Raw genomic sequence first — 27,992 nt, 5'->3', positions numbered from 1 at the left:
CTGCTGACCCATGCTCTAACCCAAGCCAGTCCTGGGACAGAAATCTCTCCAAGTGCCCGTGAGTCCCCAGCAATCACGCCAAGAGATGTTCCCCAGAATCCTTTGCAACACCACAGAGGATGCTGGGAAATACCTGCCATGTTGTTTGTGGAGTTACTTGGGACAGTCAAACGTGGGCTGGAGCTGAGTCAAGTCTGACGTTTCCCCAGATGAAGTTATAAACAACTTAGCTTACAAGGCTGTTGCAAGGACAAGTGAGATTTAAAAGGGAGGTCGCATATATTTTGTGCTATATGAACAAACAGCAGTTCCCAAGTGATTTTGCACAGGTGAAGAAATAAATGGCTTGATGCCTACAAGAATTAGTTTATGGATGGTTTCACACATTACACAGAGGAAAACCTAGGCTTTCCACCAAGTGGCGATTCCCTGACAAGCACACCTGTACAAGACACATTTGTTACAGTTACAGGTAGGTAGCCATGTTGGTCTGTCGTAGTCGAAACAAAACAAAACAAATCCTTCTAGTAGCACCTTAGAGACCAACTAAGTTAGTTATTGGTATGAGCTTTCGTGTGCATGCATACCAATAACTAACTTAGTTGGTCTCTAAGGTGCTACTGGAAGGAATTTATTTATTGTTCAAAAATTTATTTTATGTTTGTTATATTCATACTGTACGCTTCAAGGTGTACACGTGGGACCTCTTAAGCGTACAGCTGCACACACACACACCACAAATGCAATATGTGCCATGGCCCTATGAAGTTTTCATTTGGTGAATACGCTCATGCCTCCTCAAGGAGCCTGACTCTGTGAAGTCCTGAGCACAGTACGTGCACGAGTAGGGCTTCTCTCCGGTATGGATGCGCTGGTGACGATGCAGCGACGTCAGGCGTGTGAATGCCCCACCACACTCTTCACAATGGAAGGGGCGCTCCCCGCTATGAATTTTCTGGTGCCTTTTCAAGCGGAGCAGCTGGACAAAGGCTTTCCCGCACTCTTGGCACTCGTATGGTTTCTCCTGCCGGTGAATCACCTTGTGCTTGGAGAGCAAGTTGGACGTACGGAAACCCTTGCCACAAGTGGGGCATACGTACGGTTTAGGCTGTTCTCTCTCTGGTTCTCCTGGATCTACCTGGGAAGAGGCCAAACCCTCGCTGCTTTGGCTCTGAGCCTTCGAAGACACTATGATTAAAGGCCCACCCCTCAGCGTCTTCGAATGTTCTATCTTATGCACGTTCCGCAGGTGTCGCCAGAGGTCGACTTTGTGAAGGAACCCTTTGTCGCATTCTGGGCACTTATTCAGCCTGTCGCTCGAATGGATGAGCTTGTGCGTTCTCAGGTTGGCCGTACGGAAGAACCCTTTGCCGCAGACGGGGCACCGGTACGGACGCTCAGCCCCGTGGTACCGCTGGCGTTCCTGCAACCTGCCAAGATGGCGGAAGGCCTCTCCACATTCCTTGCGGCGGTAAGGTAGGACATTGCCAGATGTCGGCACTGGCTCCTCCTCATCTAAAGAACTGGTGATGACAACGTCCTCACAAACCTTGCCTCTGGCGTGCGCAGAAGAACGAGGCTCTGGGTCCTCACCTTCACACTGCAGGTCAAAGTTGGTGCTAGAGGTGATGAAGCCCTTGGCTGTGGTTGAATTGCTCCACTGACCGTATACGCCATTCCTTTCGTCTTCTTTGCAGCGCAGGTCTACAGGGATCTCCTGATGGCTTGAAGGTCCGTCAAGGCTGCCCTCAGGGCTGGGAGGCAGAGAGTAGTCTTCATCTACATCTAGCCGGAGGCCACCTTTCTGACCCACCCACTCAGGAATGCAGTCATTTGAGCGATCTTCCCCTGCGCCGCAAGTGTCACTGTCGGACTCCCAGCTGCCTTCCACATCCATCCTTCAGCATCTTAGGAACCGCTCACATACGATGAAGTGCAGAGGTCTCCTCCGTTTGAGCTCTGGTCGCAGCCAAGCCTGCAAAAGAGGAGATAATAATAAATAATAATACATTTTTATTTATACCCCGCCCTTCCCGGTTCAGGAAACTGGGCTCAGGGTGGCTAACAACAAATTTCAAACACTTAATTGACGCTACAAAAAACAGCATAAAATACGGAATAAAGCATAAATAACAATAAAATCAAAAATCAATTTTGGGGGAAATTCATCCAATAAACATTAGATGATCACCAGGGCTAGATGGCTAAATTAGTCCCATTTGGGCCAGCGAGGAGACCAGGAAAGAATTAGCTGTGGGATCCCAGAGAGGGCAATCTTCACAAAAAGGGAAGGGGGAGGGAAAGAAGGGGAACAAAAGATCAGGCCAGGTTCGAATTGAAAACCAGGAAGAATAGCTCTGTCTTACAGGCCCTGCGGAAGGAAGTTAAATCCTGCAGGGCCCTGGTCTCATGGGACAGAGCATTCCACCAGGTCGGAGCCATCACTGAGACGGCCCTGGCCCTGGTGGAGGATACTCTAACTTCCTTAGGGCCCAGGACCTCTAAACTATGATTATTCATGGACCTTAAGGTCCTCTGCAGGGCAGACCAGGAGAGGCGGTCCCATAAGTACGAGGGCCCTAAGATGGGCTTTGTTTCCAAGCAATCCAAAATCCTGCACATTATAGGGGTAGCCAGCTCAGAATACAGCTCAGAATCTGTATTCAGTGGGGCTTACTCCCAGTTAACTGGGGAGAGGGGTGTTGTTGTTGTCTAGTCGCTTAGTCGTGTCCGACTCTTTGTGACCCCACGGACCACAGCACGCCAGGCACTCATGTCTTCCACTGCCTCCCACAGTTTGGTCAAACTCATGCTGGTAGCTTCGAGAACACTGTCCAACCACCTCGTTCTCTGTCATCCCCTTCTCCTTGTGCCCTCATTCTTTCCCAACACCAGGGTCTTTTCCAGGGCGTCTTCTCACGAGGTGGCCAAAGTATTGGAGCCTCAGCTTCAGGATCTGTCCTTCCAGTGAGCACTCAGGGCTGATTTCCTTCAGAATGGATAGGTTTGATCTTCTTGCAGTCCATGGGACTCTCAAGAGTCTCCTCCAGCACCATAATTCAGAAGCATCAATTCTTCAGCGATCAGCCTTCTTTATGGTCCAGCTCTCACTTCCATACATCACTACTGGGAAAACCATAGCTTTAACTATATGGACCTTTGACGAAGGGGCTTGAATAACTCAGAGAAGCTATGAGCTATGCCATGCAGGGCCACCCAAGATGGACAGGTCATAGTGGAGAGTTTTGACCAAACGTGATCCACCTGGAGCAGGAAAAGGCAAGTCACTGCAGTATCCCTACCGAGAAAACTCCATGGACAAAGACAACAGGGAGAGGGGTACACACCTTTAATTATTCCATACTGGGGCGGGGAGGGAGAGAAAGAAAGGCCATAGTAAGAACAATTAAATCACCATTTCTATAAAGGTGTTTTAGATGCAATTTGCACCCAGATAGGACTCCTTATTCCCCCACCACAGTTATCAGGTGAGAGCAGCGAAGGGAGTTGCAAAAAAGAACTCCTGAAATGGGAAGTAAGCAGCATTTCTGTTATGTACTGAGTTGAATAGGATCCAAACTGCAGCAGTCTGATTGGTCCTAGAACAATAGGCTCCAAAATGCAGCCGTCTGATTGGTCCTAGAACAATAGGATTCAGAATGCAGCAGTCTGATTGGTCCTAGAACAATAGGATTCAGAATGCAGCAGTCTGATTTGTCCTAGAACAATGCAGCAGTATGATTGGTTGGCAGGAACCACCCAATCATGCTCCAGATAGAAGTGAATCCACAACCTGATTGGCTTACAGTAGAATTCGGGAATTAGCCAATCATGTGCAGCCCATTGTGTAAATAATGTATATAAAGCAGATACTTTGAGGGAACTTTCATTCATTCCTCCTCAACACTATGAGCTGAATAAAGAGCATGAAATCACTTTGCGACTCGGAGTATATTTCAATTCCTGTTTGGCTTTACATTTTAAAATAATGTTTACGCACAAAGCAGATACATAGAGCAGGTGGGGAGTTGTTGGGTTTTTTTTAGGGGGGAGGGAACAAAACACATTGCAGAGCCTCCTCCTCTTCAACCCCTCCCTCCAAATCGAGGCAAGACTTGACAAGCCGGAAGTCACAAATTTATAAATATATCATGCACCCAACCCAGCTTTGGCGCAAAGTGATGGATTGAAGAAGCGGCGCCCGGGCGGGGGCTGTGTTAACCTGCGGTACTGACCGCTGCAAGTTCTTATTTACCAGCTGTTCGTCTCGGCGGCTCCCCGTTCATCCCGGGAAAGGCTTCCTCTCCGGCTTCCAACCTTTCTTTTCCCCGCTCCATGCAGAAGTCAAGAGCGCGCCGTGCGCAACGAGGCACCCCTTGCCGCGTTTTGCAATGATGGTTTGCGTCCTTCCACCCCCTACCAGCAGGAAAAAGAGCCTCGGCAACAACAACAGCACCCCGTTTTCTCCCCCAACCCTTTCTTGATTGACAAAGTCAGGATCCAATCCCGTTGCTCGCCCTGCCCACATCCTGCTCCTTCTCCCCCCCCCCCCCGGGCAGCCTGGCGAGAACGGCGCCTCCTCCTCCCTCCCTTTAAAGTCCGCTCTCGCCTGTGCCACCTACGGAGACCTGTGCATTAAAATAAAACAAAAAATATTGTGGGAAACAATTTGCTTCTGTTGCTCAGCAAGAGCAAGATACTGTTCTTTGCTCGACGGTGCAGTGCCGTCTGGCGCAATGATGGGGTCTTCTTTGGACAACCTCGTAGCCGAGTAAGATTGTCTTCCATGAACACGGTTTTGTTTTTTAAAAAATAAAATTTATTAGATATTTTATACTTATAAAAGAAAAACAGTAAAAGAACAACAATACACAAATTCAACAAACAATGCATCAACAAAAAAAAATACAATACAACAATGCAACATAAGGGGAAAAAATACAAAAACACAAATCCAAATTTTTGTATCCAGATCTTTCATTAGCTTATTTCCTCGACTTCCTCGCACCTCCCTTTTTTGTATTCTGGTTCAAATTATCTGGTTCAACAAATCCTTTCCCTCTTCTTCAATTTAGTCTGTAATTTATCATAACACAATTTAACTTTCAATATCCCAATTTAACACATTAACACTCAATGTTCATATAATTCTTAATAACCCTTCTGCTAAAACCATATAACTTCATTCCAATATACTTCTAACATTCATTAATTTTGCAGTATTTCTGTAAATATACTTTAAATTTTTTCCAATCTTCCTCCGTCGACTCTTCTCCCTGGTCTCGGATTCTGCCAGTCATTTCCGCCATTTCCATATAGTCCAAATAGACCCTTTCTTTTCATCCACCTCACATACCACTTGTGTGGGTTCTCTTAGTATTCGCTTGTTGTATTTCCTTGGTGGTGAGAGAGGTTGCGGATGGCCTAGGGTGTGGTTGGTTGTCTTGGTTGGCTGTAGAGAGAATTGTTTTCATGTGTGAGTGGAGTGGGTGGGTGTTTATGAGTCCGGTTAACCAGATTAATTTGTATGCCGTTGGTGGATTCTTGTTCTTGTTCTTGTCTTGTTGAGCTGTGTATGTGATAAAGGGGAGCCATACTGGGTTGAAGGCATCTTCTTCTATTTGTACCCGTAACTAAGCAAGTATTAGAAGTCACCACAGAACTGGACCTACTAAACATCTTCCAAGACAATAATGTGGGATGTAATCCACTGGGAGCAGTCAAATACAACATTCCTAGTTTTTCTAGAGTGGACATGCAAGGGAATGTTTGGTCCAGCCAGTCAAAACTTCCTGTTCCTCTTGGCCTGGAGCATCCTTCCTCTTGCATGTGACTAGAGGTGGGTGTGACCTTACCTGTCCAGGTAACAAAAGGACAAGGCATGATGCCTCTCTCTCTCTCTCTCTCTCTCTCTCTCTCTCTCTCTTTTCCATTTTCCTTTCATTGTGTGAACTGCAGGACTGCTAGCCTGCAGTCACTGGGATTATCCCTCCCATATGGGGTAGATCCACATGTATATATTTGTAACTAAGTCTGCCTTCAGGAATCCAACTGTGAACTGATGTGAGTAAACTTCTTTTATTGACTTTAAATAAGTGTCTTAATTCTTTTAAGAGGGATAAATGGGAACTTACCAGGAATATAACACATTGTATAACAGTGCGTGGCTTACACAAGCCTGCAACAAGCTATCTGCTGTACATGTATGAAAGGGGAATGTAAACTCTTCTCCATAAAGAAACTTGCTTGCACAAGTTAGGAAGGATATTAATAAATATCCTCTCCTGCCACCCTGAACATTCCCCAAAATAATGCCCACTCACGTCATAAAGAGTTTATAACCCACCTAGTCTCAGCAGCCAGAAACATCACAGCCAGACACTGGAGAGACCTGTCAGGAGTAAGCATGGACCAATGGTATCAAACAGTATGGGAAACAGCCCTATTAGGGGGGGAAACATAACCAATAATCTGAAACTTGTTGGGATACTGCCAGGGAGACAAAGTCCATTATGACTCCACGTCGTCTCCAGACGTCCATCGATCTCCCGTAGACACGCAGTATCAGCAATTAGCAACACGAGCTCCAGAAATAGCTTGCCACATTCCAGAGCCGATGCACTCTCTATCAGCAGATAATGCACACAGCTCCCGAAACCATTATGAGACATTTAAACACTCCGGCAAAGCTCTTGTTCATTTTGATGATCTGCATAGCATCACTTCATGGTGACTGGAGTGGTCAGATGTGTTCATCTTTCTCTCTGAAGACCCTTAAAAGAGTCTCAATCCCCCCACCATCTCAAGCGGCCGCTTCTGGGTAGAAAGAACATCTGTGTTTTAGAGCGGACAAACCCAGCTGCCTCACAACTGGCCATTTTCTCCACCTGGCTTCTACACCCATTGATGGGACGGTGAAACAAACTCCATTAATGGCTGATTGTCCAATTTGGCCTTTAATGTACTCTGCCGTGATTTACAGTTACAGTGATGGGCTTTGGCAGGCTGAGTCGCTTGGCTCGAAAACCTATGAGATGAACACTGAGTCATAAATAAAACGTTTAACGGAATTATTTATGCAACAATATGCATTGGCTCACATCTTGGTGCCCTTTAACGCTTCCTATTTTTGCATTATTGATTAAACCCAGCTGCCACTTTCATTCTTCCCCCATGTAAAAATATCTAGTGAAAATCACCCTTCAGTTGAGCAAGCCATCTATTAACGTCACAATTAACAGCTCCCATCCCTGCTTGTCTTATTTAGCACAAGGTGGGAGTGGAGGAGGAACTTTCTGTGTGTGTCAACGAAGGCAGGTGTGCACAACTGAACCAATTGCATCCCACCATTACTGCATGTTTCAGAGGCTAGAAAAATCTCCCGGGACCACAAAACAAGTGGGTTTGACATATACCTCGCAAGCCACAAAGCATGATACCCCAGAGTCGGTCACGACTGAACCTAATGGTTAGGGGTCCCTTTACCTTTTTAATCTTGGAGTTGGGCCAAAAGGGAGAGGAGGAAGGTTAGTTATAAATGCCCTGTTGAAAGCAAACATATTCACAAGATGGTGCTGTTACTCCATCTGTGAATTAGCGTCTTGTGCCCTGGAATGCTAGCAGAGGGATCGTTTGTTTTCATTTGCAATTGAAAATCACTCGCAACGCACTCTTAAGAGCGCCAGAGAGCACTGCCATTTATCACAGGGAGAATAGCTTTCATGTTTATAATTTTGCTCCTCTTCACAAGTAATTATTTTATCTGCCGAAAAAGCCTCACAATATAATTACCGTGTTTTTCCGTGAATAATACGCCCCCGTGTATAAGGCGCCCCTATTTTTGGGAACTCCTCAAAATTAAGAAAATGCACTATGCACTGTCCGTTTATAAGATGACCCCTTATTTTAAACTTCAGAAATTTAGGAAAAAATATAGTCTTATACACGGAAAAATACGCTAAGTGGATTCAAATGTTCGTGTATTTATTTTAGGGCTGCCATATTTCTTGATTTCCCTGGACATGCCTGGGATTTCAAAGGTGAAATCACCAGCTGGGCAGATTTTTTAAATTTTGAAAAAAATAATCCTGTTTTTTTTTCCTCTTTTGCACGCGCTCAGGGAGTGGTCGAGCAGTCGGTCAGTCTGGCGGGCGGGCGGCTGGCTGAATGCAGCCAGCATCTCCCCCTCCCCAAGTTAAGAGCCATTTCAGGCCTCCCTCCTCCTCCTCCTCCTCCCCCCCCCTCAGTGGCCCCCAGGCCTGGCCACAGCCACACACCTCCACCAACCTGCTGCCTCTGCTCTTATTTGCTCTCTCGAATATGGCAACCCTATGAAACTTTCGAACAAAACCCCATGCACATGAGAGGCATGGGGGTGGCAAAGAGCAGGAGTGCTTGCCTATCTCTCTCCCACCATTGTCTACCGATATCGGAAAAGCAGTGTTGCCTAGTGGCAAGAGCTAGGGGCATCCGATGTGACAAGCTGCCTCATATGGAGCAAGGTATCTCTCCTTGGCCAGGCATCCGGCTACATGCAACTTTGCAATGCCTAAGCAGTTGGAGACTACCCAGTCCCAGCTTCTCCCTTTGGCTTCCGTCTAGAGCAGGAGACAGCAAACTTTTTCAGCAGGGGGCCGGTCCACTCATCAATGGTTCCTCTTCATCCTGGAGAAGAGTGACTAGTGGGGTGCCACAGGGTTCTGTCTTGGGCCCGGTCTTATTCAACATCTTTATCAACGACTTGGATGATGGACTCAAGGGCATCCTGATCAAATTTGCAGATGACACCAAACTGGGACAGAGGACAGGATCACACTTCAAAACGACCTTGACAGATTGGAGAACTGGGCCAAAACAAACAAGATGAACTTCAACAGGGAGAAATGTAAAGTATTGCACTTGGGCAAAAAAAATGAGAGGCACAAATACAAGATGGGTGACACCTGGCTTGAGAGCAGTAACATGTGAAAAGGATCTAGGAGTCTTGGTTGACCACAAACTTGACATGAGCCAACAGTGTGACGTGGCAGCTAAAAAAGCCAATGCAATTCTGGGCTGCATCAATAGGGGTATAGCATCTAGATCAAGGGAAGTAATAGTGCCACTGTATTCTGCTCTGGTCAGACCTCACCTGGAGTATTGCGTCCAGTTCTGGGCACCACAGTTCAAGAAGGACACTGGCAAACTGGAACATGTCCAGAGTAGGGCAACCAAAATGGTCAAAGGCCTGGAAATGATGCCTTATGAGGAACGGCTAAGGGAGCTGGGCATGTTTAGCCTGGAGAAGAGGAGGTTAAGGGGTGATATGATAGCCATGTTCAAATATATAAAAGGATGTCACATAGAGGAGGGAGAAAGGTTGTTTTCTGCTGCTCCAGAGAAGCGGACATGGAGCAATGGATCCAAACTACAAGAAAGAAGATTCCACCTAAACATTAGGAAGAACTTCCTGACAGTAAGAGCTGCTTGACAGTGGAATTTGCTGCCAAGGAGTGTGGTGGAGTCTCCTTCTTTGGAGGTCTTTAAGCAGAGGCTTGACAACCATATGTCAGGAGTGCTCTGATGGTGTTTCCTGCTTGGCAGGGGGTTGGACTCAATGGCCCTTGTGGTCTATTCCAACTCTATGATTCTTTGATTCCCTCAGACCTTGTGGGGGGCCGGACTATATTTTTTGGGGGGGGAAATGAACGAATTCCGATGCCCCACAAATAACCCAGAGATGCATTTTAAATAAAAGGACACATTCTACTCATGTAAAAAAATGCTGATTCCCTGACCATCCACAGGCCGAATTTAGAAGGCAATTGGGCCAGATCCGGCCCCCGGGCCTTAGTTTACCTACCCATGATCTAGAGTTGCCCCTTTCTCTCTTCTCCTGACATGTCGAAAGAAAGCTCAAAACTGTTCTTGGCATGCAGGTAAGTGCATCAGATGGAAGAGGGCAGATAAAATTGGCACCCCCTGGCCATTCTCTGCACACTCAAACACAGTTCAAACACATTCAAAGGTTTTAATAAAAAATAATCTTTATTAAATAGTTTTCCAGATGAAATACATTGTTTCCGAGAGATTTGCATGGGGAAATCTTTTCGATTCCTCAATAATAAGGGGCAGTGGGGTGAGGGAGGCCAGGGCCACATCCACACCATTTCATGTGCTATGAAGCCACTTTAAACACTCATGGCTTCTTCCCCCAAAGAATCTGGGAGCTGTAGTTTGAAAAGGGTGCAGAGAGTTGTTAGGAGACCCCCTGTTCCTCTCCAAGAGCTACAATTCCCAGAGTTCCCTGGCAAAAAGGGAACTCTACCAATACCCCTACCCCTGACGCTAAGCCTAACTCTAACCCTAACGCTAACCCTTAACCAATAACTAGAGCTACAATTCCCAGAGTTCCCTGAAAAGAAGGGAACCCCACCCCTACCCCTGACGCTAACTCTAACACTAACCCTTAACACTTAACTAGAGCTATAATTCCCAAAGTTCCCTGACAAGAAGGGAACCCTAATCCTACACATTAACCCTTAACCAGAGCTACATTTCCCAAAGTTCCCTGACAAGAAAGGAACCCTACTCCTACCCCTACCCCTACCCCTACCCCTACCCCATAACTCTTAACTAGAGCTACAATTCCCAGAGTTCCCTGGCAAGAAGGGAACCCTAACCCTACCCTTACCTCTACCCCTACCCCTATCCTTACCCTTACCCTTACCCTTACCCTTACCCTTACCCCTACCCCTATCCTTACCCTTACCCCTACCCCTACCCCTACCCCTACCCCTACCCCTACCCTAAGCCTAAGCCTAAGCCTAAAATGCCTAACAACTCTCTGTCCCCTTAACCACCGACAGTTCCCAGAATCCCTGAGGGGAAGCCATTCCGGTTCAAAGCGTCTTCATAGTACTTCCAATGGACGGTGTGCCTAATGTGGCCTAATGTTTCCTCCCTCATTTTCTTCTCTCTCCGCACTGCCCCATCACTTGCAATGCAGCTGATGTCCGCCTGCAGTCTCCCTTCAAAGCTCCTTCTCTCAGGTACAGCCACGGCCTTGTCCATTTCTCACTGCCAGTATTTCGCATTCATTTCTCCGATGTAAATAGGGACGTCCAGCAGTTCTCTTCATGACTTTGGACTTGGGGAAAACCTCACTGGCTCCGGACATCCCTGTATGGCAAAGGCAGGTGAGTGGGATGGCCCCCGTCCAACAGCGTCCCCCCACTTTCGGCAAGTGGTCACAATTTCAGGAAAAATCTGACGTTCTGCCATTCACTCAAAAATGGTGTCAAACTGTTGCAAACGATCCCCTGAAAGCTTTTTCGGTGAAAACAGATGGGTTTTTATCATGGGAGACAGAATTAGCCTTCGACGTCTGAACAACTTTTTTTGAAAAAATCCCTAAGGTCACAATTTCAGGAAAGATCTGACGTTCTGCAATTCACTCAAAAATGGTGCCAAACTGTTGCAAACTATCCCCTGAAAGCTTTTTCGGTGGAAACCGATGGGTTTTTATCATGGGAAACAGACTTAGCCCTCGACGTCTGCACAACTTTTTTTGAAAAAATCCCTACGCCGCGTGGTCACAATTTCAGGAAATATCTGACGTTCTGCAGTTCACTCAAAAATGGTGCCAAACTGTTGCAAACGATCCCCTGAAAGCTTTTTCGGTGGAAACAGATGGGTTTTTATCATGGGAAACAGAATTAGCCCTCAACACCTGAACAACTTTTTTGGAAAAAATCCCTAAGGTCACAATTTCAGGAAAAATCTGACATTCTGCAAATCACTCAAAAATGGTGCCAAACTCTTACAAACGATCCCCTGAAAGCTTTTTCAGTGGAAACAGATAGGTTTTTATCATGGGAAACAGAATGAGCCCTCGACATCTGCACAACCTTTTTTGGAAAAATCCCTACGCCGCGTGGTCACAATTTCAGGAGAAATCTGACGTTCTGCCATTCACTCAAAAATGGTGCCAAACTGTTGCAAAGGATACCCTGAAAGGTTTCTCGGTGAAAACAGATGGGGTTTTATCATGGGAAACAGAATTAGCCCTCGACGCCTGAATAATTTTTTTTTAAAAAAATCCCTAAGCCTCGTGGTCACAATTTCAGCAAAGATCTGACGTTCTTCAATTCACTCAAAAATGGTGCCAAACTGTTGCAAACGATCCCCTGAAAGCTTTTTCGGTGGAAACCGATGGGTTTTTATCATGGGAAACAGACTTAGCCCTCGACGTCTGCACAACTTTTTTTGAAAAAATCCCTAAGCCGCGCGGTCACAATTTCAGGAAAAATCTGACGTTCTGCAGTTCACTCAAAAATGGTGCCAAACTGTTGCAAACGATCCCCTGAAAGCTTTTTCGGTGGAAACAGATGGGTTTTTATCATGGGAAACAGAATTAGCCCTCAACGCCTGAACAACTTTTTTGGAAAAAATCCCTAAGGTCACAATTTCAGGAAAAATCTGACATTCTGCAAATCACTAAAAAATGGTGCCAAACTCTTACAAACGATCCCCTGAAAGCTTTTTCAGTGGAAACAGATAGGTTTTTATCATGGGAAACAGAATTAGCCCTCGACATCTGCACAACCTTTTTTGGAAAAATCCCTACGCCGCGTGGTCACAATTTCAGGAAAAATCTGACGTTCTGCCATTCACTCAAAAATGGTGCCAAACTGTTGCAAACAAGCCCCAGAAAGGTTTTTCGGTGAAAACAGATGGGGTTTTATCATGGGAAACAGAATTAGCCCTCGACGTCTGAACAACTTTTTTTGAAAAAATCCCTAAGCCGCACGGTCACAATTTCAGCAAAAATCTGACGTTCTGCAATTCACTCAAAAATGGTGCCAAACTGTTGCAAACGATTCCCTGAAAGCTTTTTCGGTGGAAACAGATGGGTTTTTATCATGGGAAACAGAATTAGCCCTCGACGCCTGAACAATTTTTTTAAAAAAAATCCTTAAGCCGCGTGGTCACAATTTCAGGAAAAATCTGGCGTTCTGGCGTTCTCTCAAAAATGGTGCCAAACTGTTGCAAACGATCCCCTGGAAGGTTTTTTTGGTGGAAACAGATGGGTTTTTATCATGGGAAACAAAATTAGCCCTCGATGTCTGAAGAACTTTTTTTAAAAAAAATCCCTAAGCCGCGCGGTCACAATTTCAGGAAAAATATGACGTTCTGCCATTCACTCAAAAATGGTGCCAAACTGTTGCAAACAAGCCCCAGAAAGCTTTTTCGGTGAAAACAGATGGGTTTTTATCACAGGAAACAGAAGTAGCCTTCGACGTCTGAACAACTTTTTTTGAAAAAATCCCTAAGGTCACAATTTCAGGAAACATCTGACGTTCTGCCATTCACTCACAAATGGTGCCAAACTGTTGCAAACGATCCCCTGAAAGCTTTTTCGGTGAAAACAGATGGGTTTTTATCATGGGAAACAGAATTAGCCCTCGACGCCTGAACAATTTTTTTAAAAAAATCCTTAAGCCGCGTGGTCACAATTTCAGGAAAAATCTGACGTTCTGCCATTCACTCAAAAATGGTGTCAAACTGTTGCAAACGATCCCCTGAAAGCTTTTTCGGTGAAAACAGGTGGGTTTTTATCATGGGAGACAGAATTAGCCTTCGACGTCTGAACAACTTTTTTTGAAAAAATCCCTAAGGTCACAATTTCAGGAAAGATCTGACGTTCTGCAATTCACTCAAAAATGGTGCCAAACTGTTGCAAACTATCCCCTGAAAGCTTTTTCGGTGGAAACCGATGGGTTTTTATCATGGGAAACAGACTTAGCCCTCGACGTCTGCACAACTTTTTTTGAAAAAATCCCTACGCCGCGCGGTCACAATTTCAGGAAATATCTGACGTTCTGCAGTTCACTCAAAAATGGTGCCAAACTGTTGCAAACGATCCCCTGAAAGCTTTTTCGGTGGAAACAGATGAGTTTTTATCATGGGAAACAGAATTAGCCCTCAACACCTGAACAACTTTTTTGGAAAAAATCCCTAAGGTCACAATTTCAGGAAAAATCTGACATTCTGCAAATCACTCAAAAATGGTGCCAAACTCTTACAAACGATCCCCTGAAAGCTTTTTCAGTGGAAACAGATAGGTTTTTATCATGGGAAACAGAATGAGCCCTCGACATCTGCACAACCTTTTTTGGAAAAATCCCTACGCCGCGTGGTCACAATTTCAGGAGAAATCTGACGTTCTGCCATTCACTCAAAAATGGTGCCAAACTGTTGCAAAGGATACCCTGAAAGGTTTCTCGGTGAAAACAGATGGGGTTTTATCATGGGAAACAGAATTAGCCCTCGACGCCTGAATAATTTTTTTTTTAAAAAATCCCTAAGCCTCGTGGTCACAATTTCAGGAAATATCTGACGTTCTGCAGTTCACTCAAAAATGGTGCCAAACTGTTGCAAAGGATACCCTGAAAGGTTTCTCGGTGAAAACAGATGGGGTTTTATCATGGGAAACAGAGTTAGTCCCTCGACGTCTGAACAACATTTTTTTGAAAAAATCCCTTAGCCGCACAGTCACAATTTCAGGAAAAATCTGACATTCTGCCATTCACTCAAAAATGGTGCCAAACTGTTGCAAACGATCCCATGAAAGCTTTTTCGGTGGAAACAGATGGGTTTTTATCAGGGGAAACAGAATTAGCCCTCAACGTCTGAACACCTTTTTTTGAAAAAATCCCTAAACCGCACGGTAAGAATTTCAGGAAAAATCTGACGTTCTGCAATTCACTCAAAAATGGTGACAAATTGTTGCAAACGACCCCCTAAAAGCTTTTTCGGTGGAAACAGATGGGTTTTTATCATGGGAAACACAATCAGCCCTCGACCTGTGAACGACTTTTTTTAAAAAAATCCCTTAGTCGCGCGGTCACAATTTCAGGAAAAATCTGACGTTCTGCCATTCACTCAAAAATGGTGCCAAACTGTTGCAAACCATCCCCTGAAAGCTTTTTCGGTGGAAACAGATGGGTTTTTATCATGGGAAACAGAATTAGCCTGGCCGTCTGAACAACTTTTTTTGAAAAAATCTCTAAGCCGCAAGGTCACAATTTCAGGAAAAATCTGACGTTCTGCAATTCACTCAAAAATGGTGCCAAACTGTTGCAAACAATCCCCTGAAAGCTTTTTCCGTGGAAACCAATGGGTTTTTATCATGGGAAACAGAATCAGCCCTCGACGTGTGAACAAATTTTTGGAAAAATCCCTAAGCGGTGACAATTTCAGCAAAAATCTGACGTTCTGCAATTCACTCAAAAATGGTGCCAAACTGTTGCAAACGATCCCCTGAAAGCTTTTTCGGTGGAAACAGATGGGTTTTTATCATGGGAAACAGAATTAGCCTGGCCGTCTGAACAACATTTTTTGAAAAAATCTCTAAGCCGCGCGGTCACAATTTCAGGAAAAACCTGACGTTCTGCCATTCACTCAAAAATGGTGCCAAACTGTTGCAAACGATCCCCTGAAAGCGTTTTCGGTGGAAACAGATGGGTTTTTGTCATACGAAACAGAATTAGCCCTCGACGTCTGAGCAAATTTTTGGAAAAAATCCCTAAGCGGTGACAATTTCAGCAAAAATCTGACGTTCTGCAATTCACTCAAAAATGGTGGCAAACTGTTGCAAACGATCCCCTGAAAGCTTTTTCGGTGGAAACAGATGGGTTTTTATCATGGGAAACAGAATCAGCCCTCGACGTGTGAACAACTTTTTATAAAAAAATCCCTAAGCCGCGCGGTCACAATTTCAGGAAAAATCTGACGTTCTGCAATTCGCTCAAAAATGGTGCCAAAATGTTGCAAACGATCCCCTGAAATCTTTTTCGGTGAAAACAGATGGGTTTTTATCATGGAAAACAGAATTAGCCCTCGACGCCTGAACAATTTTTTTAAAAAAATCCTTAATCCGCGTGTTCACAATTTCAGGAAAAATCTGACGTTCTGCCATTTACTCAAAAATGGTGCCAAACTGTTGCATACGATCCCCTGAAAGCGTTTTCGGTGGAAACAGATGGGTTTTTATCATGGGAAACAGAATTAGCCCTCGACGTCTGAACAACTTTTTTTGAAAAAATCCCTAAGCCGCGCGGTCACAATTTCAGCCAAAATATGATGTTCTGCCATTCACTCAAAAATGGTGCCAAACTGTGGCAAACGATCCCCTGAAAGCTTTTTCGGTGAAAACAGATGGGTTTTGATCATGGGAAACAGAATTAGCCCTCGACGTCTGAACAACTTTTTTTGAAAAAATCCCTAAGCCGCGCGGTCAGAATTTCAGCAAAAATATGACGTTCTTCAATTCACTCAAAAATGGTGCCAAAGTGTTGCAAATGATCCCCTGAAAGCTTTTTCGGTGGAAACAGATGGGTTTTTATCATGTGAAACAGAATTAGCCCTCAACGTCTGAACAACTTTTTTTGAAAAAATCCCTAAGCCGCGCGGTCACAATTTCAGCAAAAACCTGACGTTCTGCCATTCACTCAAAAATGGTGCCAAACTGTTGCAAACGATCCCCTGAAAGATTTCTCGGTGGAAAGAGATGGATTTTGATCATGCGAAACAGAATCTGCCCTCCACGTCTGAGCAACTTTTTTTGAAAAAATCCCTAAGCCGCGCGGTCACAATTTCAGCAAACATCTGACGTTTTGCCATTCACTCAAAAATGGTGCCAAACTGTTGCAAACGATCCCCTGAAAGCTTTTTCGGTGGAAACAGATGGGTTTTGATCATGCGAAACAGAATTAGCCCTCGACGTCTGAACAAGTTTTTTTGAAAAAATTCCTAAGCCGCGCGGTCACAATTTCAGCAAAAATCTGACATTCTGCCATTCACTCAAAAATGGTGCCAAACTGTTGCAAACGACCCCCTGAAAGCTTTCTCGGTGGAAACAGATGCATTTTTATCATGCGAAACAGAATTAGCCCTCAACGTCTCAACAACCTTTTTTGAAAAAATCCCTAAGCCGCGCGGTCACAATTTCAGCAAAAATATGACGTTCTGCAATTCACTCAAAAAATGGTGCCAAACTGTTGCAAACGATCCCCTGAAAGCTTTTTCGGTGGAAACAGATGGGTTTTTATCATGGGAAGCAGAATTAGCCCTCGACGTCTGAACAACTTTTTTTGAAAAAATTCCTAACCCGCGCGGTCACAATTTCAGCCAAAATATGACATTCTGTCATTCACTCAAAAATGGTGCCAGACTGTTGCAAACGATCCCCTGAAAGGTTTCTCGGTTGAAACAGATGGATTTTTATCATGCGATACAGAATTAGCCCTCGACGTCTGAACAACCTTTTTTGAAAAATTCCCTAAGCCGCGCGGTGAGAATTTCAGCAAAAATATGACGTTCTGCAATTCAATCAAAAATGGTGCCAAACTGTTGCAAACGATCCCCTGAAAGCTTTTTCGGTGGAAGCAGATGGGTTTTGATCATGGGAAACAGAATTAGCCCTCGACGTCTGAACAGCTTTTTTTGAAAAAATCCGTAAGCCGCGCGGTCACATTTTCAGCAAAAATCTGACGTTCTGCCATTCACTCAAAAATGGTGCCAAACGATCCCCTGAAATCTTTTTCGGTGGAAACAGATGGGTTTTTATCATGGGAAACAGAATTAGCCCTCGACGTCTGAACAACCTTCTTTGAAAAAATCCCTAAGCCGCGCGGTCACAATTTCAGGAAAAATCTGTCGCTTTGCAATTAACTCAAAAATGGTGCCAAAATGTTGCAAACGATCCCCTGAAAGCTTTTTCGGTGGAAACAGATGGGATTTCATCATCCGAAACAGAATTAGCCCTCAACGTCTGAACAACTTTTTTTGAAAAAATCCCTAAGCCGCGCGGTCACAATTTCAGCAAAAATATTACGTTCTGCAATTCACTCAAAAATGGTGCCAAACTGTTGCAAACGATCCCCTGAAATCTTTTTCGGTGGAAACAGATGGGTTTTTATCATGCGAGACAGAATTAGCCCTCGACGCATGAACAACCTTTTTTGAAAAAATCCCTAAGCCGCGCGGTCACGATTTCAGCAAAAACCTGACGTTCTGCAATTCACTCAAAAATGGTGCCAAACTGTTGCAAACAATCCCCTGAAAGCGTTTTCCGGTGGAAACAGATGGTTTTTTATCATGGGAAACAGAATTTGCCCTCGACGTCTGAACAACCTTTTTTGAAAAAATCCCTAAGCCGCGCGGTCACAATTTCAGCAAAAACCTGACGTTCTGCCATTCACTCAAAAATGGTGCCAAACGATCCCCTGAAATCTTTTTCGGTGGAAACAGATGGGTTTTTATCATGGGAAACAGAATTAGCCCTCGACGTCTGAACAACCTTCTTTGAAAAAATCCCTAAGCCGCGCGGTCACAATTTCAGGAAAAATCTGTCGCTTTGCAATTAACTCAAAAATGGTGCCAAAATGTTGCAAACGATCCCCTGAAAGCTTTTTCGGTGGAAACAGATGGGTTTTGATCATGCGAAACAGAATTAGCCCTCGACGTCTGAACAACTTTTTTTGAAAAAATCCCTAAGCCGCGCGGTCACAATTTCAGCAAAAATATTACGTTCTGCAATTCACTCAAAAATGGTGCCAAACTGTTGCAAACGATCCCCTGAAATCTTTTTCGGTGGAAACAGATGGGTTTTTATCATGCGAGACAGAATTAGCCCTCGACGCATGAACAACCTTTTTTGAAAAAATCCCTAAGCCGCGCGGTCACAATTTCAGCAAAAACCTGACGTTCTGCAATTCACTCAAAAATGGTGCCAAACTGTTGCAAACGATCCCCTGAAAGCTTTTTCGGTGGAAACAGATGGGTTTTTATCATGTGAATCAGAATTAGCCCTCAACGTCTGAACAACCTTTTTTGAAAAAATCCCTAAGCCGCGCGGTCACAATTTCAGCAAAAACCTGACGTTCTTCAATTCACTCAAAAATGGTGCCAAACTGTTGAAAACGATCCCCTGAAAGCTTTTTCGGTGGAAGCAGATGGGTTTTTATCATGGGAAACAGAATTAGCCCTCGACGTCTGAACAACTTTTTTTGAAAAAATCCCTATGCCACGCGGTCACAATTTCAGCAAACATCTGACGTTCTGCAATTCACTCAAAAATGGTGCCAAACTGTTGCAAACGATCCCCTGAAAGCTTTTTCGGTGGAAACAGATGGGTTTTGATCATGCGAAACAGAATTAGCCCTCGACGTCTGAACAAGTTTTTTTGAAAAAATTCGTAAGCCGCGCGGTCACAATTTCAGCAAAAATCTGACATTCTGCCATTCACTCAAAAATGGTGCCAAACTGTTGCAAACGACCCCCTGAAAGCTTTCTCGGTGGAAACAGATGCATTTTTATCATGCGAAACAGAATTAGCCCTCAACGTCTCAACAACCTTTTTTGAAAAAATCCCTAAGCCGCGCGGTCACAATTTCAGCAAAAATATGACGTTCTGCAATTCACTCAAAAAATGGTGCCAAACTGTTGCAAACGATCCCCTGAAAGCTTTTTCGGTGGAAACAGATGGGTTTTTATCATGGGAAGCAGAATTAGCCCTCGACGTCTGAACAACTTTTTTTGAAAAAATTCCTAACCCGCGCGGTCACAATTTCAGCCAAAATATGACATTCTGTCATTCACTCAAAAATGGTGCCAGACTGTTGCAAACGATCCCCTGAAAGGTTTCTCGGTTGAAACAGATGGATTTTTATCATGCGATACAGAATTAGCCCTCGACGTCTGAACAACCTTTTTTGAAAAATTCCCTAAGCCGCGCGGTCAGAATTTCAGCAAAAATATGACGTTCTGCAATTCAATCAAAAATGGTGCCAAACTGTTGCAAACGATCCCCTGAAAGCTTTTTCGGTGGAAGCAGATGGGTTTTGATCATGGGAAACAGAATTAGCCCTCGACGTCTGAACAACTTTTTTTGAAAAAATCCCTAAGACCCGCGGTCACAATTTCAGCAAAAATATGACGTTCTGCAATTCACTCAAAAATGGTGCCAAACTGTTGCAAACAATCCCCTGAAAGCGTTTTCCGGTGGAAACAGATGGTTTTTTATCATGGGAAACAGAATTTGCCCTCGACGTCTGAACAGCTTTTTTTGAAAAAATCCGTAAGCCGCGCGGTCACATTTTCAGCAAAAATCTGACGTTCTGCCATTCACTCAAAAATGGTGCCAAACGATCCCCTGAAATCTTTTTCGGTGGAAACAGATGGGTTTTTATCATGGGAAACAGAATTAGCCCTCGACGTCTGAACAACCTTCATTGAAAAAATCCCTAAGCCGCGCGGTCACAATTTCAGGAAAAATCTGTCGCTTTGCAATTAACTCAAAAATGGTGCCAAAATGTTGCAAACGATCCCCTGAAAGCTTTTTCGGTGGAAACAGATGGGATTTTATCATCCGAAACAGAATTAGCCCTCAACGTCTGAACAACTTTTTTTGAAAAAATCCCTAAGCCGCGCGGTCACAATTTCAGCAAAAATATTACGTTCTGCAATTCACTCAAAAATGGTGCCAAACTGTTGCAAACGATCCCCTGAAATCTTTTTCGGTGGAAACAGATGGGTTTTTATCATGCGAGACAGAATTAGCCCTCGACGCATGAACAACCTTTTTTGAAAAAATCCCTAAGCCGCGCGGTCACAATTTCAGCAAAAACCTGACGTTCTGCAATTCACTCAAAAATGGTGCCAAACTGTTGCAAACGATCCCCTGAAAGCTTTTTCGGTGGAAACAGATGGGTTTTTATCATGTGAATCAGAATTAGCCCTCAACGTCTGAACAACCTTTTTTGAAAAAATCCCTAAGCCGCGCGGTCACAATTTCAGCAAAAACCTGACGTTCTTCAATTCACTCAAATATGGTGCCAAACTGTTGAAAACGATCCCCTGAAAGCTTTTTCGGTGGAAGCAGATGGGTTTTTATCATGGGAAACAGAATTAGCCCTCGACGTCTGAACAACTTTTTTTGAAAAAATCCCTAAGCCACGCGGTCACAATTTCAGCAAACATCTGACGTTTTGCAATTCACTCAAAAATGGTCCCAAACTGTTGCAAACGATCCCCTGAAAGCTTTTTCGGTGGAAGCAGATGGGTTTTGATCATGGGAAACAGAATTAGCGCTCGACGTCTGAACAGCTTTTTTTGAAAAAATCCGTAAGCCGAGCGGTCACATTTTCAGCAAAAATCTGACGTTCTCCAATTCACTCAAAAATGGTGCCAAACGATCCCCTGAAAGCTTTTTCGGTGGAAACAGATGGGTTTTTATCATGGGAAACAGAATCAGCCCTCGATGTGTGAACAACTTTTTATAAAAAAATCCCTAAGCCGCGCGGTCACAATTTCAGGAAAAATCTGACGTTCTGCAATTCACTCAAAAATGGTGCCAAAATGTTGCAAACGATCCCCTGAAAGCTTTTTCGGTGGAAACAGATGGGTTTTTATCATGGGAAGCAGAATTAGCCCTCGACGTCTGAACAACTTTTTTTGAAATAATTCCTAACCCGCGCGGTCACAATTTCAGCCAAAATATGACATTCTGTCATTCACTCAAAAATGGTTCCAGACTGTTGCAAACGATCCCCTGAAAGGTTTCTCGGTTGAAACAGATGGATTTTTATCATGCGATACAGAATTAGCCCTCGACGTCTGAACAACCTTTTTTGAAAAATTCCCTAAGCCGCGCGGTCAGAATTTCAGCAAAAATGTGATGTTCTGCAATTCAATCAAAAATGGTGCCAAACTGTTGCAAACGATCCCCTGAAAGCTTTTTCGGTGGAAGCAGATGGGTTTTGATCATGGGAAACAGAATTAGCCCTCGACGTCTGAACAACTTTTTTTGAAAAAATCCCTAAGACCCGCGGTCACAATTTCAGCAAAAATATGACGTTCTGCAATTCACTCAAAAATGGTGCCAAACTGTTGCAAACAATCCCCTGAAAGCGTTTTCCGGTGGAAACAGATGGTTTTTTATCATGGGAAACAGAATTTGCCCTCGACGTCTGAACAGCTTTTTTTGAAAAAATCCGTAAGCCGCGCGGTCACATTTTCAGCAAAAATCTGACGTTCTGCCATTCACTCAAAAATGGTGCCAAACTGTTGCAAACGACCCCCTGAAAGCTTTCTCGGTGGAAACAGATGCATTTTTATCATGCGAAATAGAATTAGCCCTCAACGTCTCAACAACCTTTTTTGAAAAAATCCCTAAGCCGCGCGGTCACAATTTCAGCAAAAATATGACGTTCTGCAATTCACTCAAAAAATGGTGCCAAACTGTTGCAAACGATCCCCTGAAAGCTTTTTCGGTGGAAACAGATGGGTTTTTATCATGGGAAGCAGAATTAGCCCTCGACGTCTGAACAACTTTTTTTGAAAAAATTCCTAACCCGCGCGGTCACAATTTCAGCCAAAATATGACATTCTGTCATTCACTCAAAAATGGTGCCAGACTGTTGCAAACGATCCCCTGAAAGGTTTCTCGGTTGAAACAGATGGATTTTTATCATGCGATACAGAATTAGCCCTCGACGTCTGAACAACCTTTTTTGAAAAATTCCCTAAGCCGCGCGGTCAGAATTTCAGCAAAAATATGACGTTCTGCAATTCAATAAAAAATGGTGCCAAACTGTTGCAAACGATCCCCTGAAAGCTTTTTCGGTGGAAGCAGATGGGTTTTGATCATGGGAAACAGAATTAGCCCTCGACGTCTGAACAAGTTTTTTTGAAAAAATCCCTAAGACGCCCGGTCACAATTTCAGCAAAAATATGACGTTCTGCAATTCACTCAAAAATGGTGCCAAACTGTTGCAAACAATCCCCTGAAAGCGTTTTCCGGTGGAAACAGATGGTTTTTTATCATGGGAAACAGAATTTGCCCTCGACGTCTGAACAGCTTTTTTAGAAAAAATCCGTAAGCCGCGCGGTCACATTTTCAGCAAAAATCTGACGTTCTGCCATTCACTCAAAAATGGTGCCAAACGATCCCCTGAAAGCTTTTTCGGTGGAAACAGATGGGTTTTTATCATGGGAAACAGAATTAGCCCTCGACGTCTGAACAACCTTCTTTGAAAAAATCCCTAAGCCGCGCGGTCACAATTTCAGGAAAAATCTGTCGCTTTGCAATTAACTCAAAAATGGTGCCAAAATTTTGCAAACGATCCCCTGAAAGCTTTTTCGGTGGAAACAGATGGGATTTTATCATCCGAAACAGAATTAGCCCTCAACGTCTGAACAACTTTTTTTGAAAAAATCCCTAAGCCGCGCGGTCACAATTTCAGCAAAAATATTACGTTCTGCAATTCACTCAAAAATGGTGCCAAACTGTTGCAAACGATCCCCTGAAAGCTTTTTCGGTGGAAACAGATGGGATTTTATCATGCGAGACAGAATTAGCCCTCGACGCTTGAACAACCTTTTTTGAAAAAATCCCTAAGACGCGCGGTCACAATTTCAGCAAAAACCTGACGTTCTGCAATTCACTCAAAAATGGTGCCAAACTGTTGAAAACGATCCCCTGAAAGCTTTTTCGGTGGAAACAGATGGGTTTTTATCATGTGAATCAGAATTAGCCCTCAACGTCTGAACAACCTTTTTTGAAAAAATCCCTAAGCCGCGCGGTCACAATTTCAGCAAAAACCTGACGTTCTTCAATTCACTAAAAAATGGTGCCAAACTGTTGCAAACGATCCCCTGAAAGCTTTTTCGGTGGAAGCAGATGGGTTTTTATCATGGGAAACAGAATTAGCCCTCGAAGTCTGAACAACTTTTTTTGAAAAAATCCCTAAGCCACGCGGTCACAATTTCAGCAAACATCTGACGTTTTGCAATTCACGCAAAAATGGTGCCAAACTGTTGCAAACGATCCCCTGAAAGCTTTTTCGGTGGAAGCAGATGGGTTTTGATCATGGGAAACAGAATTAGCGCTCGACGTCTGAACAGCTTTTTTTGAAAAAATCCGTAAGCCGAGCGGTCACATTTTCAGCAAAAATCTGACGTTCTCCAATTCACTCAAAAATGGTGCCAAACGATCCCCTGAAAGCTTTTTCGGTGGAAACAGATGGGTTTTTATCATGGGAAACAGAATCAGCCCTCGACGTGTGAACAACTTTTTATAAAAAAATCCCTACGCCGCGCGGTCACAATTTCAGGAAATATCTGACGTTCTGCAGTTCACTCAAAAATGGTGCCAAACTGTTGCAAACGATCCCCTGAAAGCTTTTTCGGTGGAAACAGATGAGTTTTTATCATGGGAAACAGAATTAGCCCTCAACACCTGAACAACTTTTTTGGAAAAAATCCCTAAGGTCACAATTTCAGGAAAAATCTGACATTCTGCAAATCACTCAAAAATGGTGCCAAACTGTTACAAACAATCCCCTTAAAGCTTTTTCAGTGGAAACAGATAGGTTTTTATCATGGGAAACAGAATGAGCCCTCGACATCTGCACAACCTTTTTTGGAAAAATCCCTACGCCGCGTGGTCACAATTTCAGGAGAAATCTGACGTTCTGAAATTCACTCAAAAATGATGCCAAACTGTTGCAAAGGATACCCTGAAAGGTTTCTCGGTGAAAACAGATGGGGTTTTATCATGGGAAACAGAGTTAGTCCCTCGACGTCTGAACAACATTTTTTGGAAAAAATCCCTTAGCCGCACGGTCACAATTTCAGGAAAAATCTGACATTCTGCCATTCACTCAAAAATGGTGCCAAACTGTTGCAAACGATCCCATGAAAGCCTTTTCGGTGGAAACAGATGGGTTTTTATCAGGGGAAACAGAATTAGCCCTCAACGTCTGAACAACTTTTTTTGAAAAAATCCCTAAACCGCACGGTAAGAATTTCAGGAAAAATCTGACGTTCTGCAATTCACTCAAAAATGGTGCCAAACTGTTGCAAACCATCCCCTGAAAGCTTTTTCGGTGGAAACAGATGGGTTTTTATCATGGGAAACAGAATTAGCCTGGCCGTCTGAACAACTTTTTTTGAAAAAATCTCTAAGCCGCGCGGTCACAATTTCAGGAAAAATCTGACGTTCTGCAATTCACTCAAAAATGGTGCCAAACTGTTGCAAACAATCCCCTGAAAGCTTTTTCCGTGGAAACCAATGGGTTTTTATCATGGGAAACAGAATCAGCCCTCGACGTGTGAACAAATTTTTGGAAAAATCCCTAAGCGGTGACAATTTCAGCAAAAATCTGACGTTCTGCAATTCACTCAAAAATGGTGCCAAACTGTTGCAAACGATCCCCTGAAAGCTTTTTCGGTGGGAACAGATGGGTTTTTATCATGGGAAACAGAATTAGCCTGGCCGTCTGAACAACATTTTTTGAAAAAATCTCTAAGCCGCGCGGTCACAATTTCAGGAAAAACCTGACGTTCTGCCATTCACTCAAAAATGGTGCCAAACTGTTGCAAACGATCCCCTGAAAGCGTTTTCGGTGGAAACAGATGGGTTTTTGTCATACGAAACAGAATTAGCCCTCGACGTCTGAGCAACTTTTTGGAAAAAATCCCTAAGCGGTGACAATTTCAGCAAAAATCTGACGTTCTGCAATTCACTCAAAAATGGTGCCAAACTGTTGCAAACAATCCCCTGAAAGCTTTTTCCGTGGAAACCAATGGGTTTTTATCATGGGAAACAGAATCAGCCCTCGACGTGTGAACAACTTTTTATAAAAAAATCCCTAAGCCGCGCGGTCACAATTTCAGCCAAAATATGACGTTCTTCAATTCACTCAAAAATGGTGCCAAAGTGTTGCAAATGATCCCCTGAAAGCTTTTTCGGTGGAAACAGATGGGTTTTTATCATGTGAAACAGAATTAGCCCTCAACGTCTGAACAACTTTTTTTGAAAAAGTCCCTAAGCCGCGCGGTCACAATTTCAGCAAAAACCTGACGTTCTGCCATTCACTCAAAAATGGTGCCAAACTGTTGCAAACGATCCCCTGAAAGATTTCTCGGTGGAAAGAGATGGATTTTGATCATGCGAAACAGAATCTGCCCTCCACGTCTGAGCAACTTTTTTTGAAAAAATCCCTAAGCCGCGCGGTCACAATTTCAGCAAACATCTGACGTTTTGCCATTCACTCAAAAATGGTGCCAAACTGTTGCAAACGATCCCCTGAAAGCTTTTTCGGTGGAAACAGATGGGTTTTGATCATGCGAAACAGAATTAGCCCTCGACGTCTGAACAGCTTTTTTTGAAAAAATCCGTAAGCCGAGCGGTCACATTTTCAGCAAAAATCTGACGTTCTCCAATTCACTCAAAAATGGTGCCAAACGATCCCCTGAAAGCTTTTTCGGTGGAAACAGATGGGTTTTTATCATGGGAAACAGAATCAGCCCTCGACGTGTGAACAACTTTTTATAAAAAAATCCCTACGCCGCGCGGTCACAATTTCAGGAAATATCTGACGTTCTGCAGTTCACTCAAAAATGGTGCCAAACTGTTGCAAACGATCCCCTGAAAGCTTTTTCGGTGGAAACAGATGAGTTTTTATCATGGGAAACAGAATTAGCCCTCAACACCTGAACAACTTTTTTGGAAAAAATCCCTAAGGTCACAATTTCAGGAAAAATCTGACATTCTGCAAATCACTCAAAAATGGTGCCAAACTGTTACAAACAATCCCCTTAAAGCTTTTTCAGTGGAAACAGATAGGTTTTTATCATGGGAAACAGAATGAGCCCTCGACATCTGCACAACCTTTTTTGGAAAAATCCCTACGCCGCGTGGTCACAATTTCAGGAGAAATCTGACGTTCTGAAATTCACTCAAAAATGATGCCAAACTGTTGCAAAGGATACCCTGAAAGGTTTCTCGGTGAAAACAGATGGGGTTTTATCATGGGAAACAGAGTTAGTCCCTCGACGTCTGAACAACATTTTTTGGAAAAAATCCCTTAGCCGCACGGTCACAATTTCAGGAAAAATCTGACATTCTGCCATTCACTCAAAAATGGTGCCAAACTGTTGCAAACGATCCCATGAAAGCCTTTTCGGTGGAAACAGATGGGTTTTTATCAGGGGAAACAGAATTAGCCCTCAACGTCTGAACAACTTTTTTTGAAAAAATCCCTAAACCGCACGGTAAGAATTTCAGGAAAAATCTGACGTTCTGCAATTCACTCAAAAATGGTGCCAAACTGTTGCAAACCATCCCCTGAAAGCTTTTTCGGTGGAAACAGATGGGTTTTTATCATGGGAAACAGAATTAGCCTGGCCGTCTGAACAACTTTTTTTGAAAAAATCTCTAAGCCGCGCGGTCACAATTTCAGGAAAAATCTGACGTTCTGCAATTCACTCAAAAATGGTGCCAAACTGTTGCAAACAATCCCCTGAAAGCTTTTTCCGTGGAAACCAATGGGTTTTTATCATGGGAAACAGAATCAGCCCTCGACGTGTGAACAAATTTTTGGAAAAATCCCTAAGCGGTGACAATTTCAGCAAAAATCTGACGTTCTGCAATTCACTCAAAAATGGTGCCAAACTGTTGCAAACGATCCCCTGAAAGCTTTTTCGGTGGGAACAGATGGGTTTTTATCATGGGAAACAGAATTAGCCTGGCCGTCTGAACAACATTTTTTGAAAAAATCTCTAAGCCGCGCGGTCACAATTTCAGGAAAAACCTGACGTTCTGCCATTCACTCAAAAATGGTGCCAAACTGTTGCAAACGATCCCCTGAAAGCGTTTTCGGTGGAAACAGATGGGTTTTTGTCATACGAAACAGAATTAGCCCTCGACGTCTGAGCAACTTTTTGGAAAAAATCCCTAAGCGGTGACAATTTCAGCAAAAATCTGACGTTCTGCAATTCACTCAAAAATGGTGCCAAACTGTTGCAAACAATCCCCTGAAAGCTTTTTCCGTGGAAACCAATGGGTTTTTATCATGGGAAACAGAATCAGCCCTCGACGTGTGAACAACTTTTTATAAAAAAATCCCTAAGCCGCGCGGTCACAATTTCAGCCAAAATATGAC

The 27,992-nt window shown here is 43.7% G+C and overlaps 1 protein-coding gene across 3 annotated transcripts; it reads right to left on the bottom strand.

Annotated features, from left to right (window-relative positions):
- Positions 1-255: 255 nt before the first annotated feature.
- On the bottom strand, positions 256-4,417 carry LOC310679159 (uncharacterized protein). Of its 3 annotated transcripts, none has more exons than XM_083443936.1 (2): positions 4,236-4,417; positions 256-1,975 (listed from the first exon to the last, which is right to left on the bottom strand). In XM_083443936.1, exon 2 carries the CDS (start codon positions 1,895-1,897, stop codon positions 761-763), a length of 1,137 nt encoding a protein of 378 aa, XP_083300062.1. In that variant the 5' UTR covers positions 1,898-1,975; positions 4,236-4,417; the 3' UTR covers positions 256-760. The 3 variants fall into 3 exon arrangements, with proteins under 3 accessions (XP_083300062.1, XP_083300061.1, XP_083300060.1); XM_083443935.1 differs by having other exon boundaries at positions 4,158-4,411; XM_083443934.1 differs by having other exon boundaries at positions 4,256-4,411.
- Between the last annotated feature and the right edge of the window lie 23,575 nt (positions 4,418-27,992).

Source organism: Podarcis tiliguerta, assembly GCF_965153285.1.
Source record: "Podarcis tiliguerta genome assembly, chromosome: 6".
NCBI lineage: Eukaryota > Metazoa > Chordata > Lepidosauria > Squamata > Lacertidae > Podarcis > Podarcis tiliguerta.
Note: the sequence above shows the minus strand (reverse complement) of the source record. Positions and strands in the feature narration are given on the sequence as shown.

Excerpts from the sequence above, each read along its gene's own strand:
- LOC310679159 (XM_083443936.1), bottom strand. The coding sequence starts at position 1,897 with ATGGATGTGGAAGGCAGCTGGGAGTCCGACAGTGACACTTGCGGCGCA.